General features: G+C 41.6%; 1 protein-coding gene across 1 annotated transcript in view; it reads right to left on the bottom strand.

The window, feature by feature from the left end:
- Positions 1-10,403: 10,403 nt before the first annotated feature.
- The window catches only part of IDE (insulin degrading enzyme), a 59,311-nt gene continuing 48,886 nt past the window's right edge, over positions 10,404-20,828 (bottom strand). Inside the window, exons 18-25 of the mRNA XM_069980121.1 lie at positions 17,757-17,848; positions 17,412-17,523; positions 17,165-17,332; positions 16,250-16,522; positions 14,407-14,468; positions 12,309-12,381; positions 12,163-12,230; positions 10,404-11,265 (exon numbers count right to left, since the gene is read on the bottom strand). Coding sequence (XP_069836222.1) covers positions 11,170-11,265; positions 12,163-12,230; positions 12,309-12,381; positions 14,407-14,468; positions 16,250-16,522; positions 17,165-17,332; positions 17,412-17,523; positions 17,757-17,848 — 944 coding nt within the window. The 3' untranslated portion in view covers positions 10,404-11,169. The remainder of the gene's footprint in view (positions 11,266-12,162; positions 12,231-12,308; positions 12,382-14,406; positions 14,469-16,249; positions 16,523-17,164; positions 17,333-17,411; positions 17,524-17,756; positions 17,849-20,828) is intronic.

The raw sequence follows: 20,828 nt of genomic DNA, 5'->3' as shown, positions 1-20,828 counted from the left end.
GTGATTTTTTTTTTTTTTTGTGTGGTTTTTCTCCACCCTACATCATTGGCTCCCCATTACACTACTTGTCATGACACTCTGCCTGTGGTCACCCTCATTTGGTAACCATTCTTTGATGGTGTTATGAGATCCTATTACTTTTTACTGAGTATTCTTTACTCTCGGACATGAAGACATCGCTTTGCTGTTCACAAAACCCGAAAGCCGTCATTGTAAAAGTAAAGTGATATGTTCTCATGTAAACATGATTTTCCTTTTGATGTTAAATGTAATAAAAATATATTTCCAAAAATGTCGAGGTTCGAAATCTTACAACTGTGAAAGGTATGTTAGTTGTAGTGGTAATAAGGAAGATTCTTAGCGGCACTCACCATATATCCACCTTTATTGTCTAAAATAGCATAACAGGACACATGAGGAACGCTCCTTCACCTGGCCGGTGAAGGAGCGTTCCTCAAGTGTCCTGTTATGCTATTTTAGACAATAAGGCTGGGTTCACACACACAGGCAGTATTTGGTCCTCAAAGCACAAAAAGGCTCTGTTTTTGCTCAACCCGTTATGTGTGATACAAATGAGCCTTATTTTCTGAATCCTGGGTCATTCTGCAGTGGGTAGCAATGACCCAGCTAAGCTAGCCATTTACTATGGGGACACTAGGAAGTGCTATGTATGCAGCAGGAATCTGTGGTTGGTGAGTTTTTTTGTTTTTTTTTTAACTGCACAGCTTTTAATTTATAAAAAGTGACAGACAACACAATTCTTGTCATTTTAGCCACAGCTGGTATTGCACCTCAATCATTTAGTAGTGGGAAAGGGACTAACAATTAGGATATGTTCACTAAGTGTATTTTTAATGACTTGTTCAATACGGCCGTGAAAATGACCTGTCAATTCCGTCCATTGCTTCCAAATAGTGCCCAGAAATAATTGACAGTAGTGGTCTTGCAGCTGTAGTGTGACTAAAAATCTGTGCTTAATTGATTCTCAGTCGCACCCATACGGCCTGCACAATTTGATGGCAATGATTAAGGGTTATACCCGAAACGCATTGGTGTGATTTTTTTCACTTTATTTTTTATTTATGTTCCAATAAATTTTCTACATTTTATCGGAGCTGTGGGATCCATTTCCATTTTTTCTAGATCACCTTGCCGGGATACGGCCCGAGTATTCTCCACATGCTCCTTCCTGGGACGCTGATGGTGCAAGAGAGACCAGCATTATGGGGGTGAGCTGACAAATTTGCTCTGTTGTGAATGAACAATTTGATGTACTTTAATATTGCCATCGGCTACAGGAACACGTATAAGGCTGGGTTCACACTGCATTTTTGCAATCAGTTTAATGGATCCGTTTTTTTTAACGGACAAAAAAAATAGTGTCAGCAACGTTTTTGTGTCCGTCAAAAAAAAAAACGGATCCATTTTGATCTGTTTTTTTTTTATAATGGAAGTCAATGGAAAAACGGATCAAAATGGATGCACACAACTGCATCAGTTTTTCATGTTTTTTCAAAAAACAGATGAAAAAAAACGCAGTGTGAACCCAGCCTAACAGTGTCAGTACAGTAGCTCAAAGATTTCAACAGTTTCAGAGCTGCTGCCATCATAATGAATGATGATGCCTGGGACTTACGAATTCCGATCCGTAGAACGTCATCCATGCATGCCCCCTTAGTCTGTGTATGCTCACATTTGGTGTAGATTCACACAGCACTGCTGGTCGGGATTCTCTAGGAACCAACTCGGGTACTCGCTAAGACCACGTAACTTTTACCCAGATTGATTGTATTCGATGGATGGCCGTTCATTTTAATGTCGGTCATGTTGCAGTATATTGTTGACAAGCATAAACCAGTATGCTGCAATGCAGAAATCTTTGGCGTACAACAAAATTTGTCTTTCAAGTTGGAGATTTTAGTTCTAGATATAAATTATAGCCTGGATTCTTTACAACCAGAATTAAATCTAATTTCTTCACTTTCCATCCCCCCCCCCCCCCCCCCAATGAGCCGCCGCTGTTAACCTGAATTTCAGGGTGGACCGCATTGGCATTGCTATAAAAGACTGGTTGCCATGACGACTGTAAATGGCTTAACGTGTCTATGGGAAATGAATAGCAATTCTCAGTGTATCTCTCTGTGAACAACTGGATGCGTAGCTTTATGAAAGCGCTCAGGATGCCCTTAAAGGAGACAATGGCTGTTCAGCATATCCCTCAAAGAGCAACAGATGGGATCTAAACTTCACCAAATAACTAACTGGTCTATTATTAGAACCTGCTGCATAACCTTGTCTTGTTGCCCATAGCAACTTGTTTAATTAGTGCCAGGCCCTGGTTGCTGTGGGAAACTTGGCTTGTAGCACATAGCAACAAGGAAAAGCATCACAACAAACTAACATTGGGTGGGAGTGTCACATGTGGCCAAAAGTTCACGGACAACTTTTTCACGTTTGCTTTTATGGTGGTAGTTTTGACCATTTCATAAGTTTTTATACTACATAAAGTTTATGCAAAGTCTCAATATTAGAAGTCTGGCAAAAAAAATTTGTTTAAGTATTGTATTGCCCCCCAAGAGTTATACAAACTATACTACTGCATCAAGGCTTCACTTCCTGGATAAAATGGTGATGTCACGACCCAACTCCCAGAGCTGTGCGGGCTGTGGCTGCTGGAGAGGATGATGGCAGAGGGATGCTCAGTGTCCCTCCAGTGCCCTGTGTCCCTCAGTGTCCCCCTGCCATCATCCTCTCCAGCAGCCACAGCCCACACAGCTCTGGGAGTTGGGTCGTGACATCACCATTTTATCCAGGAAGTGAAGCCTTGATGCAGTAGTATAGTTTGTATAACTCTTGGGGGGCAATACAATACTTAAACTATACTACGGCGTCAAGGCTTCACTTCCTGGATAAAATGGTGATGTCACGACCCAACTCCCAGAGCTGTGCGGGCTGTGGCTGCTGGAGAGGATGATGGCAGAGGGAGACTGAGGGACACAGGGCACTGGAGGGACACTGAGCATCCCTCTGCCATCATCCTCTCCAGCAGCCACAGCCCGCACAGCTCTGGGAGTTGGGTCATGACATCACCATGTTATTCAGGAAGAGACATCACCATGTTATCCAGGAAGTGAAGCCTTGATGCAGTAGTAAGTGCAGGGAAAAAAGCACTTTATGTGCACTTCCTGTAATAAGTGTATATTGGTAAATTGTATAACTTTTGGGGGTGCAATATAATACTTTAATAAAAATTTTCGCCGGACTTCTTTAAACGTTGACCCTTGGCATGGTGGATCTCTGCATCTTTACAGAATTCTGGCTGGTGCCAGCCTGTTCTTGTCTGATCACTGCCTAGAATTCATCACAATCTCATTTGTTCATGGGACTGAGATCTTGAGGAGTGTTCTGGCCATAGAGCAAGTGTTGCCTCTCTGCCTGTCAATCATCCCTGCACTGTGTGTTGACAGGCAGAAAGCTATGAGTAGTCACGGGAGGCTCCCTGCCCAGTTGCCGCCCCTTTCCCATCCTTGTGTGGCAGGATAAAATTACTTTTTACCACTGTAAAGCTACTACTGAAGCTGGTATGCTCAATAGCGCTTCATACTATGCTACAGGAAACTAAATCAGTTTTGATATTGGTTCCCTTTAAACGCTGCTGCCAAAACTGACAGCAGCATTTAAATGGCCTTGACATATCTGCATTGGTGGCTTGGAAATTTGAAATTTTAACCTGACAGCTCTATTATGCAGATTTATTTTTTTTGACAATTCCTGCTTATAAGCTACATCTATCTTTGCAACCAATTCTAATTGGAAGATCTCCATTCCCACCACAGACTGTGCCTGAAATGTTTTTTAAATTAGTGCTACCTCACCAGCTGTCACTGTGAATTTCATACAGATGCTTCCCTCCCTCCAGTGACATAATGAAGTCAATGGACTTTGCAGTTACCATCATTAGAATTCACCCCCCAGCCTTATAGGGTTAGTGTATCCCATACTGTAATGTGCGTTACACATATTACACACACTCAGGCCATAGATGTTAAATGTCCTTTTATTAATTGTAAACTGTAATTTATACCAACATGACAAACAATTCAACAGCATCAGTCCCACATGTCAAACATAAAACACAAAAGACCATCTACAAAGGGAGCTGCTGTCAGTAAGTGCTGTAGGTAGTCAGGTATTGCTTTTAGAAGATTGCAGCTACGGATTTCCTCTAAGAAATCCATTAAAATGCCTGAGATCACTCAGCTGTGTAAATGGTACAAATAAATACAATACAAAATAAGTTGCATAAACATTACAGCCAAGTTACCTGACTGTATGACGTGACACCAAAAACTAAACATATCAAGCCACTGTTCTGCATCGGGCAGCTGTATCATTCATGCATTCGAAAGCTGACTTCCTATGTAACCAAGTGCTACGCTCACTAAATTTTATTTCTAAACTTGAAAGCAAATACAAAAGTCACTGATATGTCATGAACCAATGTTTAAAAGGGGTTGTCTTGGAAAAATGTATACTTCATAATGCTGCTGGGGACATGTCCGTAATATATACTTACCTGCCCCACTGTCAGTGTTGTCATAATATCCAAGTAACAATGCTGTGGGGTACATATCAGTAATGTGTAAATATGTTTTCCCAGACAACCCCTTTAAAATATATAGTTAGTGCTTTCTTGCCCCTCCTCAGTTGTGTAATACATACATGCATAGGTATAAGCCTGTTAGACAATATTAAAAGGGGCAATATTATATATACAGGCACACACTGATGTTCAGTGAGGTGGTCATTAAAAATACTTAAGACATTGAGAATGTAAGTAGTTATTTTCATTTAAAAAAAACCCCAAGATTTACCACATTAGGTAATTGCCTTTTTTTTTTTTTTTTTTTTACCATACCCTCTTCAAAATATATACTGTATTTTCCTGCGTATAAGACTACTTTTTAACCCTTAAATCTTCTCAAAAGTCAGGGGTCGTTTTATACGCAGGGTGTTGTCTTATAGGGTGGGTGCTGAGGAACTCCGGAACCGGACTGGAGTATCTGCAGTCGCCACATATGCTGGGGGGAGCTCAAAAACCACCACATCTCCGCCGTATGCAGCAATTGTATGAAAGGCAGAGTGAGCTGCAGGCGTCCGGCGTATGGAAAAAAAGATCGAGTAGAGTGGCACTGTGCAGAAAAAACCCCCACTTCTTTTACTTGTCTGGCCGCCCTTGTATCCTACCGGTATTACTGTACCTCCTCCTCTGCCTCTCAGATCTCGCTGCGGTCTGATGGTTTTTATAAATTTTTATTTGGTGTGCGTTGGCAGAGGGGTAGTTTTATACAGCGAGTATATATATTTTAACTGGAAAAGTTAAGGATCATCTTATACACCGGAAAATACGGTATATAAAAAAAAAAACAACTACTTTAAATAAAACTTTTCCACAAAAAATATTTTTGGTTATTACCTTCACACAACAAAATTCTAAAAACACAAACTATTCCCTAGTTTTTAATTCCCCCCAAATAATACAAAACTATTCAATAAATATGTACCCTAAAATGTAATTAAAAAATAAAATAAAGATTAATTTTAATGACATGTATCCTCCCAAGAATATTAAGCTATTAAAAATTGGGTTGTGTCATGTGATTTTTGTATTTGCTATATATATGACCCTTTAAAGGGAACCTGTCACCCCCCGTGCCGGGGTGACAGGCTCCCGACCCCCCGTTAGAGACCCCTATACTTACCTAATCCCGCCGGGTCCCGCTTCTGGATTCGGTCGGGTCCCGGAGATCTCAGCCGCTGCAGCCCGGCGCGCGCGCTGACAGATGAGTCCAACCCTCATAGAGAATGACGGAGCGCTGGACTCTCCTGTCATTCTCTATGAGCGTTGGACTCATCTCTCAGCGCGCGCGCCGGGCTGCAGCGGCTGAGATCTCCGGGACCCGACCGAATCCAGAAGCGGGACCCGGCGCGATGAGGTAAGTATAGGGGTCTCTAACGGGGGGTCGGGAGCCTGTCACCCCGGTACGGGGGGTGACAGGTTCCCTTTAAGTACTCATTACCAAAAGAGACATTGCTACATGCTGCAGACATCACCAAGGACTGTCCTTAATCCTTGAAAGGGGTTGTGCCACCATTAACCTTGACTCCCTATCAACAGGATTGACATATGATGGTGGGAAGGCCCCTGTGGAATAGACCAGGAATTCTTAGTTTGCCTAAGGGGGCACAGCTTGTCTTCCTTTAAAGGGAACCAGTCACCATGAAAATGCTACCTAAGCGATCTAAATAATTTTATATGGCAAAAGATTCTGTATAGTTTGGAAATATCAGCGATTTCAATCAATAAATTACATGTTAAAGAGTCCAGTCCATCGGATGACACTGTCCACTGGACTCCTTAACACAAAATGAGCAGAGATTTCAATCCACAAGTTATACTAGGTCTTTTCCTACAAAGATATATGGTATATCAATCTGCTTAAGGCTTTATGCAATTGTTCTGCGTTAAAATACGCAATTGCGTATTTTTGAAGCGTGAAGCTACATGCGTTTTTCGCACAGGTTAACAACTGATGCTTTGCTAACAACAAGCTTCACGCTTCAAAAATACGCAATTGCGTATTTTAACGCAGAACAATTGTATAAAGCCAACCTGCGTTTTGCCTGCTTATTTTTAAGACTGATTCACGCAGCAAATACGTCAAGTGGGTTTGTACCCTAAAAGGGGAACTCCAGGTATAGGTTAAAAAAAAAAAAATCTAACCCAGTTCTGAAACTGCAAAAATCCATTTGTTTTTTTTTGTGTTTTTTTCTGTATTATGGCTGTACTTCCTGGTTTATCAGTTGTACACAGGACTACAGGTTCCAGAATGCATTGCTTGCCCTCAGATGTTCATCACAGTCCTCCACCCTACCCATTCCCCGCTCAAATCTGTTGCAGAACATCTAGGCTGTGTTCACACATTGCAGTTTCATTGTGATACTACCTGTAACACAGATATTGGAATAAAGTAAAGCACGCACATATTATGATCAAGCATCTTTGAACTTTGAGGTTGAGCCCCACAATAAGGACTTTATCCCGTGTAAGATAATATCAGATATACTGTTTATGCTTTGTTTTTTGTCCAGGTGGGGATGGCAGTGCCGGCTCTGATCCTCTGTGCTGTTTACCATCATTTAATTGCGTTACTGCATTATTTTTGTGAAGACGCTGCAGTACTGCAATAAAACTCCAACATGTGACACAGCCCTAATTTCACTGCAGACTTTTGCACAATCAGTGAAGTTGCAGCACCTGCTTCTGGCTGGTGAGAGATTGTGAATCACTCATGGGATTGGGGGCCAAGTCTCCTGTGACATCACGCCCTGTCTGCATCATCATTATATGCTCAGCAAACACACACAATGTGAGACAAAGATTCCATGCCTCAAAGGTGGGAGAGCAGAGGGAGCAGGAGACAATGTGAATTGGCACAGAGGCCAGTTTTCACTTCCTGGATTTCAATTAATTACCAGTGTGGCAGAATCATACAGATATGGTAATAGATTATATAGACACATGCATATAACTTATATAATATATACTTATGTAATATGATGTAATTTTAATAGAAAACAGTTCTTCTTACGTGGAGTTCCCCTTAAACTCTTTCAGCTCTAAAACATTATAGATTAGATGGCATTGTCTTGGTAACAGGGTCCCTGTTTATGCTAACATAACCACATTCTCCATACTGACCTATTATTTTTCAGATGTACATGGAAAATTAGTGGTCTGTGTGTTGTAAGGATGTCTTAAAGCTTGCTTTAAGTGGAGGCGTTGCTAGGCTCAGCGCGGCTTATATGGAGTCGACAGATTTCCTTTAAATCGATTGTACAGAGGGACAACTAGTGTAAGGGTAAAGGGGAAAAATTTCCTCTATAAAGTTCTACAGTCATCAGGCATCCAGATGAAGGTAGAAGCATAGCAACCCTAAAAATAAAAGAAATAGGCAAAACAAAAGACAACATTAGATAACATTCTGTTCTATCCCCCATAGCCATTCTTTAAAACAATTCCCTAGTCATTGACTAATCTTATTCTTAAAGGAGTTGTCCAGCCACAGGAAAAAAAAAAAAAAAAAATGGTAAATGTGTGGCAGTGATGAGCAGGGTCCGGGTGTGTTGGACTGGCAGCTACAGGGGAACTGGGACAGGTAAGTATGACTCATTTGTACATCACCCTATGCCAGTGTATATTTTTTCTGGGGCTGGACAACCCCCTTACTTTGCATAGCACTTTACAACTCTTAAACGTCTGGTACATTCGGAACGGTGAAAAGACAGATTTTTAAACATATAGTAAGGCAGCACCAAGGTCTAGTAAGGCTCGGTTTAGAGTGGATGTAAATGATAGAATTATGTCTTTTCAAGAAACAGTAAATTGTAATCCTTGTGCATCAGCAGCAGTGCTTGGTTCAAGAATTCATACATAGCAACCCTTGCCCTCCAGGTACCTGCTCAGGTGTATCCGATACACCGCTATATACTGTCCTGCAAGTGTAAACTGAGATGTTACAGATCCATGGTGTTAAAGACATAAAATGAGGATGAGAAATGGATGCAGGGAACCAGGTGAACATAGAGCTCTTTTAGGAAAAAGTTAAAATAGTTTTATCCAACTGAAGAAAAAGTTTGGTTGGGGCAATACAGGGACTTTAATAACTAATGCAATAAGCATGACCGTGCAGCTGCAACGCATGCCCAGAATCCAACTTTGATAGAATTTTGGTGGCAGGTCACATAGTATTATATCATCACAACCCCAATGTAAGGTGCATGCGCCTCCAACCTGCGTACACCTCTTCTCATTTAAAGCAAATAATTTGTGCAACTTTCTACCAAACTAGACTACCAAAATGTTATGTCACATGACACTGTGTAGCCCTAATCTTAAAAGATTACCTGGTATCAGTAAGATTTATGGCATGTAGTGCACCATTTAGCGCTCAAGAGCTGCTAGAAAAATCTTAAAAACTGTGGGATGGGGGGGGGGGGCAAATAAACCAATTTTCTTTATCTTCCCTTTGGGACCAACCAAAATTTGTAGCCCAGTGAAAAAGGGTGCGGATTATCTGGTCTCCAATACAGGTACAGCAGTGGAGGAAGGTTTATGATGCAGCAACCTGCCCCTCTGACAGCTACTAGTACGGGTTAGAGTCATCATCATCAACAACAATAGCCCACAGTAAGTTTTCTGGTTTTAAGATCAATTGTTCCCTTAAGAAACTACAGACCAAACCAACCATTTTAAATAAAACAGCTTTATTTATAAAGTCTATGTGGGTAACAAAATCGGAGGAACCCTGAGACAAGATGCAAAAGAAATTTTATTTTATTTTTTAAAAAAAGGGAAAAATAAATAAATGGATTGATATATAGTTCAGCATCTCACTTCTCGGATTCTAAAATCTGGATTTGTGGTGAAGGATGAGTAAAATCATGGTGTACATTTGTGTATGGCGCTAAAGGGCTACTCCGGGCAAGCAAACTTTTACCCCCAAATTATCCCCACACAGACGTTATACAATTCTCTAATATTCATAAATTACAAACGCCTCCCCCATTGCTCACATATCTGCCCACTCTCCCAGTGTCACAAATTATAGTTCTAATTAAAGACCTTCCGTCACTTCCTGCTGCCTTTACCCACCTCCATGTTGTGATGTGACATCTCTACCACTCGTTACATATCTGTGTGTTTCTGCAGGTGGTCTTCAGGCTTCAGGCAGCCTCCCCTATGCTGTCCAGTCCAGTTAGCAGAAGTTGCTATGCTATAAGTAAGCCAATACATGCACGATACAGAGTCAGGAGGCCACGAATTGAAGGAAAGAACCAGTTCACCAGGCCAGGAAGTGGAGGAAGGATCCAGCATTCGGAGAACCACTCCTGGGGGTCATGCAAAGCAGGTGTTTCAGGTCTATGGAGTGCCAGGACCAAAGAATGAAAGATACCTTGGTGACTGAGCACTTTAATTTTTTTTTTACTGATGCCCGAAGTAACCCTTTAAAGCTCTATGAGCCACAAAGACAGATGTGTCCCTGCTACACCTGAGCTCCACAGGAATCGGCATGAAAGATTGGGGTGTATGAGAGATGTTGGTAACCTCCCTTATGAAGAGTGTGGAAGAAAACATGAATAACCAGCGATTTACAGTATATTACTATTATGATAACGCTAAGCAGCCAAGAAAACGCAGACTGGAAGTGTTGTCATGGGGACACACAGGCTGTTTACCCTCACTTTTCCCTCTTATAAATTATATTCCTGTACCAGGTTATTTTATATATGCATCACACACACACTAGAAGGACACCCCCACACACTAGAACACCCCCCCCCCCCACAGGAACCAAGGCAATTTTTATTTTTGCACATCTGCAAAAATAACCTATTTGTCCTTGCTACAACCGCTAGTGCTACTTGTTCCTGGTATCTGTAAAATGAGGTCTTATTTATGGCAAGTTGCTAAGTCCGCCAGCACTTTTAATGCAGTATCTGTATGGGTTAAATGAGGATGGGTCAGATGGTTTTATGGCAGAATCTTTAACATCCCAGCTATAACTATGTACACCGCATTATGTGACCTCAGAAATCACCTTCTGCCTTCACAAGCTAAAGAAACGGGATAAAAACAACCGTGTACGGACCGTGCAGAAGTCAATACCTAATAGAGTCTAATAGAGTTAATGTAGACCTGGTGATATAATCCAGTTTAAAATGGCAGCATGTAAATGCTGTTTCTCCGTAGGCAGAAAGCCATCATCATGACCACTAAGCCAACACTGGGACCTCTTCATAACATCTTTCTATCCACAGCAAATCAATGGTTTTTATATATACCTATATACACACACGCACACATTAATAAAAATAATCATTACGCTTGTTTTTGTAGAGGACGCAGCACTGCGATCCAGATTGTTTCCGACACGTCACAATTTAAAAATAACCTATTCAATTTTAACTAGATCATCTGCTTATCCTATTAAGGGTCTATTAGCAAAATCCTACTATTATCATCACAAGGTTTACACGTTTTTTTTAAGCCCAACGGGAGATCTCCATGCTTTGATGCTTTTCCGTGTCTTCCTGCTTCTGCTTTCATCATAGTTTTGCGGCCATGAAGTTGACGTGTGGCTTCACCAGAGGGAAGAGAGGTAGGCTCCTCTTAAACTCTGTAATGTTCCTGATGACATCGGGCTGTGGAAGAAAGAGGATCCAGGTCATCTGTAAGTTCATTCCATAATAAGTTAAGATAGATAATATCCAGCGGCACTCACCATAAAACTTCACCTTTATTCAATATGCAAAAGACATACAAAACAGGAACATGGACATGCCTCTCCTCACAGCTGAGGCCTTGGCCAACACTGGCTGAGGCTGAGAGAAGTGTCTCCATCTTCCTGTTTTGTATGTCTTTTGGATACTGAATAGAGATGAGCGAACCGGGTTCGAGTCCATCCAAACCCGAACGTTCGGCCTTTTTATTAGCGGTGGCTGCTGAACTTGGATAAAGCCCTAAGGCTATGTGGAAATCATGGATATAGTCATTGGCTGTATCCAGGTTTTCCAGACAACCTTAGAGCTTTATCCAAGTTCAGCAGCCCCAGCTAATCAAATACCGATCGTTCGGATTCGGATGGACTTGAACCCGAACCCGGTTCGCTCATCTCTAATACTGAATAAAGATCAAGTTTTATGGTGAGTGCCGCTGGATATTATCTATCTTTACTTATTCACACATGGACTGTCCTATAACCAAGCTGAGCACCACTGAACTCATCATATGTGGATATAGGACCTGATATCTATGCCTGCTGGGAGTTGTAGTGCCGGTGTAATCTATCTATTTTAACCAATATTTAAATACTGCTTTCTGTTCACGTTTCTGTGCATTGTTATACAGTTGTACAATGGATCTTAATGGGCCATCTATTCTTTGAAGCAGCCTGGTCTATCAGAATTCCTATGAATTATATGACCTCATTAATTAAAAAATGAAGTTTTCTGTGGTGGTCCATGCTGAACAACCCACCTTGGATAGGGTCCTATAAAGCTGAAACAGTCAGTATAGTAAGTTACAATGCAGGTTTGTACCTGTGGAAGAGCGGGTGCTGGAGCAAGATTGACATCATTCTGACTTGGGAACTCCCCTACAACAGGACCTGGGCACAAACAATGGAACAGGTTAACTACTGACGGTAACACCTTTTCTACCATGAGGGTACCCGACAAATACTCACATGAATCCATTTCTCGAGCGAGCACGTGCACAGATACTTTATGTCTTCTTGGAGCTTCCACAGATAATAAATCCTGAAAAATACAAGAAACCAAACCTATTACTGCTGTACGGTCACATCGACAGAACTGAAACCTTATTTAACCTGAGAACTTTTCATGTAAAACCATTTGGAGAGTTTTTTTTTCATTCACTTTTGTGACCTTGCTCTGTCTTTCTGGATGTTGTAGACAAGGACGTGTAGTTTGCTGGTAGCTAAGATTAGTCACAAAATTAATTCCCTAGCGTGCGTTCAATGCAAATCGCGTTGCCAGGAAACAACTCGTACAGCAAACCGGCATTATACAAGACAAAGATTGGGAGGCAAATATAGAACTTCTATTACTACTTTCCATTATTCCTCAAATTATGATGTATGTCACCGAGAGGTCTAGAGACCTCCATTAATAACATGCCAGCGCCATTAAAAGAGTGATCACGATACAGTCTGCAGGTCACACAGTCAAGTAAACATCTTCATGGAGGGAGGGGGGGGGGGGGAAAGTGAAACATCCACTACATTAAAAGGATTTTACACATATTGCTTCAAAAGCATATACACATTTTTACACATTTTTTTTTCTCCCACTACAGACCGACTACCCAAGATTTGTTTGTAGTCTGTAACCATGGAAACACAGCACATTGAAATTGTCTTAAAGTTTCCAACCTTTGTTTGACTGAGAATAGCCAACATCTTATTAATTTAGGCCAACCCTTTACATGCATTAAAGGGTACCCATCATATCATAACGACATGTCAGAGGTTTGTATTGTATCGGTCGGGGTCCAGGTGTTAAGACTCCTGCCGATCATCAGAATGAAGGGGGTGCAGTGCGCTCTCTGCCTCTTCATCTCTGTCTCACTGCTAAAGTAGCAGTTGACACAAATATAATGGAGCCCTATGGAACTTCTCATAATCATTGTACAAGAAGTTCCATAGGGCTCCATTATAATTCCGTCAACGGCTATTTTAGCAGTGAGACACAGATTAAGAAGCAGAGTGTGCACTGCTGAGCATGCCTGCCCCTTCATTCTACCGATACAAAATTCTGACATGTCACTATGACATGTTAGAAGTTTGTTTAAATGATAGGTACCCTCTAAAGGGGCACTCCTGCACTTTAAAACTTGTGTTTTACATAAAGGGCAGTACTATATAAGCAGCATGCTATTCTTACCTCACCATGCTCCTTCTGTGGTGTCTTCACTGACAAGTGCCACTTCCCAGATGAACTTATTTTGGCACGGACATCCCACTCAACCAATCAATGGCTGTGCCACTATCCCATCTCAGTCAGTGATTGGTTGAGTGGGACGTCAGTGTTTCAAAAATGGCAGCAGTTATTAGGGACCCGGAGACACCCAGGGGTGGATGGTGAGGTAATAAAAGGTTTACTATAAAAGGCTGTATTATATAAAGGGTTTTAAAGAGCCGGAGTACCACCTTTAAGCATTTCACCTTTACGCCAAACAACTACCTACCTTGTTATGCTATGATTTCTGTATGCCTAGATACACTGGCTAGGAAAGCTGGGCAACCCTTGAAAACTCCAGTGATTGTTAGAGTGAACCTATATTGGATTTCCCAGAAATAACTTAACATAATATAAATAAGGTAGGAGAATCAGAGGAAACATTACTTTTTATTATGTCTTGTATAGTGTCTTGCAGGGTGCTGCTAAATATGTGTGTGTATCTGTGCATTTATGTCATTTTTGGAGGCGCTGTCCATTTATGTTTTGCATTGCATAGTCTGGGCAGTCTGCTAAGTGGGGAGAACAAACCAACCACCCTCCCCCTTGCTTTCCATACTGGAAACATATATCCTATGAAAAGAATCAGTACTGTGAGGGCTGCATTATGACACTGGAGTATTCCAGACATATACGTAGGACATGTACATTATAATTTTCATTACCCAAATTTCATGCTGAGAGGAGCAGCTCTGGCTTGAAGCGCACAGCTTGCTCCTGACTGCAGTATTTAATAAGTAATGAGACTAGAGAATTTTTCTCCGTCAGATCAATACATTAGGCGTAAGATCAATGTTGGCCTACCTTGTAAAATTTGATGATGTCATCCTTGACCAGAGTTTTCAGATACGCCACTTCAACATTATCTGCAGAAACAAAACAAGCAGCATTTCACTGGAGATGGCTTGTGTCCACGCTGCAGTATATATACAAAGAACATAGACTGATGGACACAAATCACTTCCTAATAATCCCACTTATTACAAGATATAGAGACACATGGGATCCCATAAGTCTGCAACCTCTAGCTCATATATCTTGTTACCACATGCAGACATCAGCTCCTTCACACAAATGAGGGCAATGGATTCTCAGCGACTTTAATGGGTTTTCCTAGATTCAATTTATTGTATATGTAAATGACCTGCTTGATGTAAGAAAAGAATACTTATATAGTTATTAAATATAATGTCAGAGCCAACAGGCATGGCCCTCCATGGTCACATAAAAGGGACTGTGCTAATGTCAGATACTGGAATTTGTTCTTTTCTCTAAGTGGTTTTTATTTTCTGATTTATTTTAAAGTATATTATATGAGGGCAGCCATCACGCTTAAGCTGTTTTTAATAGCATTTAATGACATGATTTACAGCAAGCCTCATGAACATCTTTAAAAACCCTATTCTTTATATGGGACACATTTGTTAGCATGCTCTGAGACCTGTGCAAAGGACAATCTACAGGGAGAGGGAGGCTGAACTGCTATTGATTTTGCCATCTACTGGTGTCACCTTTTCCTGCAATGCTGTATAGATCACTTTGGAGCAGCCCCCTAATAAGGGAAATCCTCACCTTAGCTTTGTCTCCAATCAGGAGTTGCTGTTGCTATATACCAATAGGCAGGAATGATTATGAATGATATACTAGACAGCAGGTACACAGAAGTGTTATAGGTCTCTTGTTGGTTACAATGGGCAAAAAGGACATGTTAACTAGTGATGAACGAATACTATTCGATCGAATAGTACACTATTCGAGCGACTCGAATGCGTTTCGAATATTCGAATGCCAACGCAGTAAAAATTCGATTTGCCCTACCTCGGCACTTTTTTTCAGCAGTGACATGCACTAGGAATAGGCAGGACTTAAAAAAAAAAAAACCCCTCTAAATGTGATTGGCTGGCTAAACTACGGCACCTCCTGAATTTAAGAATAGGGGATTTCAGAATTGTGTCACTTGCTGGTTGGAGCTAGAGAGGGACAGACTGTATACCAGGGAGAGGAAGCTTTTAGGTGAAGTTAGGTAGGAAGGAACCCCCAAAAGCCCTTGTTAGGGCTAAAAGTATAAAAAACAGAGATTTAGAAGCTGTTGTGAGACAGGCAGTGTGTTCAGAAATCTACTGATAGTGTATACGGCTGTATACTGTGAGTGAGGGATAATACCTGTTATCTTGCTACTACTGATTTGTAGTTATCGTTAATTTTCGTTTCTACGTATTTTACACTGCACCTGACCTGATACGTATGCAAGTGCATACTGCTAGACTGAAACATATACTTCTACTTTACGTACATAATTTGTTCGGGAATCTTTGGCGTACACTTGGGAAATTTGGGATGTTTGCTCATCACTAGTGTTAGATGCAGCCAGGCATGCTTCCCCTGCGGTCCCATATGCATCCAGAGATGTTGGCATCATTTCCTGAGGTGTCATTGTGCACTTGGTGACCTCCTAGTGGTCGAATATTGATTTCCAGGTCCCAAGTATTATTCTCCTATAGACTATAAAGGTATTCGATATTCGTTTGAATATACGAATATCAGGAGCTATTCAAATCGAATATTTCACTATTCACTAATCTCGAATGTTAACCTATGACCTGCAGAAGAGATAATAAATCCCATTTTCCCTGTGTGCCAGTGTTACCTCTATCAAAGTGATACTGTTGTGAGATGATTTCCCCCCAGTATTTTGCACATTCAGCGGACAGCTTCTTTGGCTTGTCCAGTCGCCGGAGAGCTAGAGCTTGGATGTGTTTCTGGAAAGCCTCATCTGTCATCTCCTCCAGTGACTTCTCCATGGTTTTCAAAAATGCCTCCACCCGGCTCTCTAAGTAATGTGGCTGCTTCTCCGACTGAATGATAAATCGCAGGCCTTGGATTCCATTTGCCCTGCGGGGGCCACTGAACACAATATAACCTTCAAAATACAATGGAGAAAAGAAGAAAAAAAAAAAAAAAAAAACGATGACAACAAAGCTGGAGAGCAAGACAGAAAATCTGTCAGAAATTAGAGATTTAATGGCATCTCACAGATTAGGTGAGGGAATACAGGTCTCCATGACTGTCATCCTATCCCGCCATATGTGCTGCTCAAGGTCATTTGAAAGACAACATCAAGTCACAGTCATGTTCCTCAAGTTGAGAAGTTGTGATGTTATTGGTGCATTTATTTTATTGCAGTCAAGCAGACAGATGCATTGGGACCCATCAAAGACTGGCCCAGGAAAAGTTATATGTTTGACTTTTTTCCAGGTATGCGCCATGCTCGCTAACTAGGTGGCGGGCCACTACCTGTACCAAATTTTCTACTACTCACGCCTGCCGTATATCAGCATCTGTATAGGCAAATGGAAGCACCCCTTTAAGCAGTAGGTAATTTTCTGATGATAAATCCCCTTTAAAAGGGACACTATCCTGTTTTTTTTTTTTTAACATATCAATAGGGGTTGTGAATGATGACCGGTATGCTTCAAGCATTTAGTGTTATAAAGAAAAAGTGTAAAATACCCATTGCTTATTGGCAGTCACAGGTCAGTAGACAGGGTCATGAAGCACTCACCTAGCTGTTCCTTGGTGCGCAGTGTATTGAAGCAGGGCTCGGCAATGATCTGACAGAACAGCTCCAGAAGCATATTTTCGGATGTACTCTGCATGTCTGTCTGATAATAAATCTCAATGCCGCAGTTATTATGGACTTCGTTCCGCTGCTGATAGACAAACCAGCCTTCTATAAGAGGGAAGAATACAGGGAATTAGATACCAATAGGTTTCTGCGACCATCACTTGCTGGACATACTGTCACTTACTGTCGGGTAGTTGTACTTCTCTGTATCTGATCAGCTGACTAGGGAGCAGGGGCTTTGTGTGAGCATGCTCTATAAGAGTGTCCTCCACCATTTGCATGATGCCTACTGCCGTCTAGAGAAGAAAAAAAAAATTAATTACTAAATTCACTTTCATGAATAAGACTGCATATTCAAGTACTTATTCACAATGTTATGATGCGAAATGGAAATGAATTATGCACAACTACAATATTCCTTCTAACACATCTGTGCACTACCAAAACCATATGCAGCTGTGGGGTATACAGCATCCATCTGTTACTAGTGCATGACACCCTTTATTTGTATACAGTATAAAGAACCAACCTGCTTTGTTATATTTCCATGGAGAAGAGCTTCAACGTGTAAGCGGGACAGCAGCTGAGGAATGAAGGCCTTGAGACGGGCCAGGGTAACATCTAGGAAAAACAAGAACACAGTCCTTATAGAGGATTCTCGGATTATCCGGTGCCAACCATCTAAGCTTTATGGGAGCAAAGTGAATTATAAGGTAAACCCTTTACATAGCCAACATAAGCGCAGCAGTAACGGCCACCGGCAATAATACACAAGGCAATGTGTGTCTGTATAATCACATTTTATAGATTACAGTAGGGAGGATTAGGAAGGATTAAAGCCAGCTACTACCCTGCGACAATGTCTACAACCAATAAATACGTGACGTGATCAGAGAGTGCTAAAGAGCTAATGGCCATCCAATATAACACCTATTGCATCCAAATACACCCCAAGACTGGTGACGTGTTAGGTTTGTCTATAACACCGTATTAATCATTTTAGGTAATAGATGGAAAAAAAGCTTGTTCTGTCCTCTCCGGGGCATTGACCTGGTATTGCCGTGCTTCCGGGTTCAGTGCACATAAAAAATAAATTAAAAAAATCATCTTTGCAAGGTCAGAATATATACAGCAATGCGTAGTCGGTTACCCTGTAGACATAAGTATAGGGCAAAACTATTTACAGTCATAAACCCATCTGCCATATTCTTTATATTTTTATACCTTATTCAATGAATGTATGTTTGGGTAAAGCATATGACCAAGATCAGACTACACATTGTGTGTTTGTAGTCTGTTACCATAGAGACACATAAGCGAGCACACGAGCTGTAAATATAATGGTAGTCATTTGCAACTTTTTTCCCCTTTTCAACACTATTTCCATGCTGTAAAAAAAAAAAAAAAGGCCACTCAGAGTGAACAGTTGTTGTTTAACACCACCTATGTTCGGAACTAACATGATCATTAATTCCGGCCGTAGCTAGCGTTAAACTGCCATTGTTTATACAGTATGTGAACATAGTCTAAAGGTGCATTGGGGTAATACAAGTTTTAATGGCAATAGGGCTAGCAATCAGCCAGCGAATGATCATGTGTATCTTTGTATGCTCGCCACCTCTATGATCCAGTGATGGTAAAAGATTGGCTCTAATTTACAGGCCTATATTTGAGGTATAACCTCTGTTGGCATTTGCCAACATGATATGCTGCTGGTTCTGCAATTCAGTACCATACACTTTGGATAGGTCACCAATGTAAAGCTGGCCATAACCATAAGACAAGTTACCCTTCCTCACTAAATGTATATGCACACTGCATGTGTATAGGGAGGGGAGAGACCAGGCGTGTAAGGCTGCATTCACACGTTCTGTGTTTCGCACGGAACACGGACGAGGAATGCCTGTAACGGACTCTCCCCGCCCTGGCAGCATCTGTGATAAGATTCTGGGAGCGGGGGAACTGTATGCATATGCACCGCGCTGTAATGACAGAGCCGCACGGCTGATTCATCACAGCGCGACGCATATCTGTACAGTTCCCCCGCTCCCAGCATCTTATCACAGATGCTGCCCGGGCAGGGGAAGAATTCCATTACAGGCATTCTACGTCTGTGTTCCGTGCCTAACACGGAACGTGTGAATGTAGCCTAAAGCTAGGTTCACACACAGAGTTTCACTGCAGTAACCCAATGAAATGATGCAGAACTGCAAATAAATGATGCACTAACACAATGAAACTAATGTGTGAACACAACCTTAGTCGGTCAGCTTTACAGCCCTGGAAAAGTTTTATTCATTAGGTCATCTATGAGAAACACATGTTAAGGCCATGTTCCCACTATGTACGCTCCGTAGTAATCACGGCCGTTGTAACAACAGCCAGGATTACTATGGAACTTACATAGTGCTGCCTCCTAAGGAATCCCGGACGAAGCGTATAAATGTCAGTTCATACCTGTGAGTTCCCACAATGGAGCGTGTGGCTCTGGGCGCACGCTCCATTGTGAGCAGCGGGGAATTCGGATTCGGGCGCGCACAGATGCGTCCGTGTCCGCTTTCATCGGCAGCAATTCCCGGCAGTACCGGCCGGGATGATCTTTTCCGACACCGACACACTTACAAAGTGTGAACATGGCCTCAAACTGAGAACACCCAAAATAAAATCTGTTTTTTGAAGAGTAGTTTGTAACCTTAACCCCTACTGGTATGGAAAACTGCCTTTGCTTCTCTGACAACCCTTTTAGATGCCGTAAACAAAAAACAAGGACTGTTTGTATTAAAAGAGAAGAGTGAAGCCCACGCCTCTAACCCACTCGCTCTGACCCACTTTCTGCATTTACACTCTGCAATCTTCCGGCACATGTGTTTACGCTCCAGAGCAAATAGCTTGGCTCATTCAGGTGGTGTAGGCAGATAAAGCTGCGCTCTCTGAAGCGCGGAGAACATGATTTATAGGGCTGCTGGGAAGGCAAATGAAGTATTATAAAACTGGAAAACGGAACAGCGGCAAATATCACCCGCGGCACAAACAAACGGACTCCAAGCAGTGAGATAGTGATGCGATATTCTAGAAAAAGAATAAATGAACGTGATCCTGTCTGTGCAGAAATGAAGAAAAAGAACACACTGTACAAAGCCAGAAACGGAAGAGCTGGGATGAGGTTATTAAAAAATACACTGGACCTATCCACTACAATTGCTGAAGGAGACCCAAACTCTTGTCATGTGATTATGGCCAGAGAGTGCAGAACTGCTCACACAATGTCTAGAATACAGTCCTGCAACTAAACTAAACATGGGAAAGTGAAGGAGCTGAGGATGAGGAAATATCCAGTGGTAGCTTTTATGCTTTGTGTTGTAGGGATTTTTCCACCATTGTGATTTATTTCTATATGTCCAGAGACATTTTGGGTTGCTAAAATGGCAAGTTTTTGTCGATTTTGGTTCCAGCTTCCTACTCTTGACTATATCCATGTTTTCCACATAGCCTTAGGGCTTTATTCAAGGTCAGCAGCCACCGCTAATCAAATGCCTAAAGTTCGGGTTCGGATGGACTCAAACCCGAACCCGGTTCGCTCATCTCTAAATAAGTGTATGAT

This window comes from Dendropsophus ebraccatus, chromosome 8, assembly GCF_027789765.1.
Source record: "Dendropsophus ebraccatus isolate aDenEbr1 chromosome 8, aDenEbr1.pat, whole genome shotgun sequence".
Taxonomy (NCBI): domain Eukaryota; kingdom Metazoa; phylum Chordata; class Amphibia; order Anura; family Hylidae; genus Dendropsophus; species Dendropsophus ebraccatus.
This window is presented reverse-complemented; position numbering and strand designations above follow the sequence as displayed.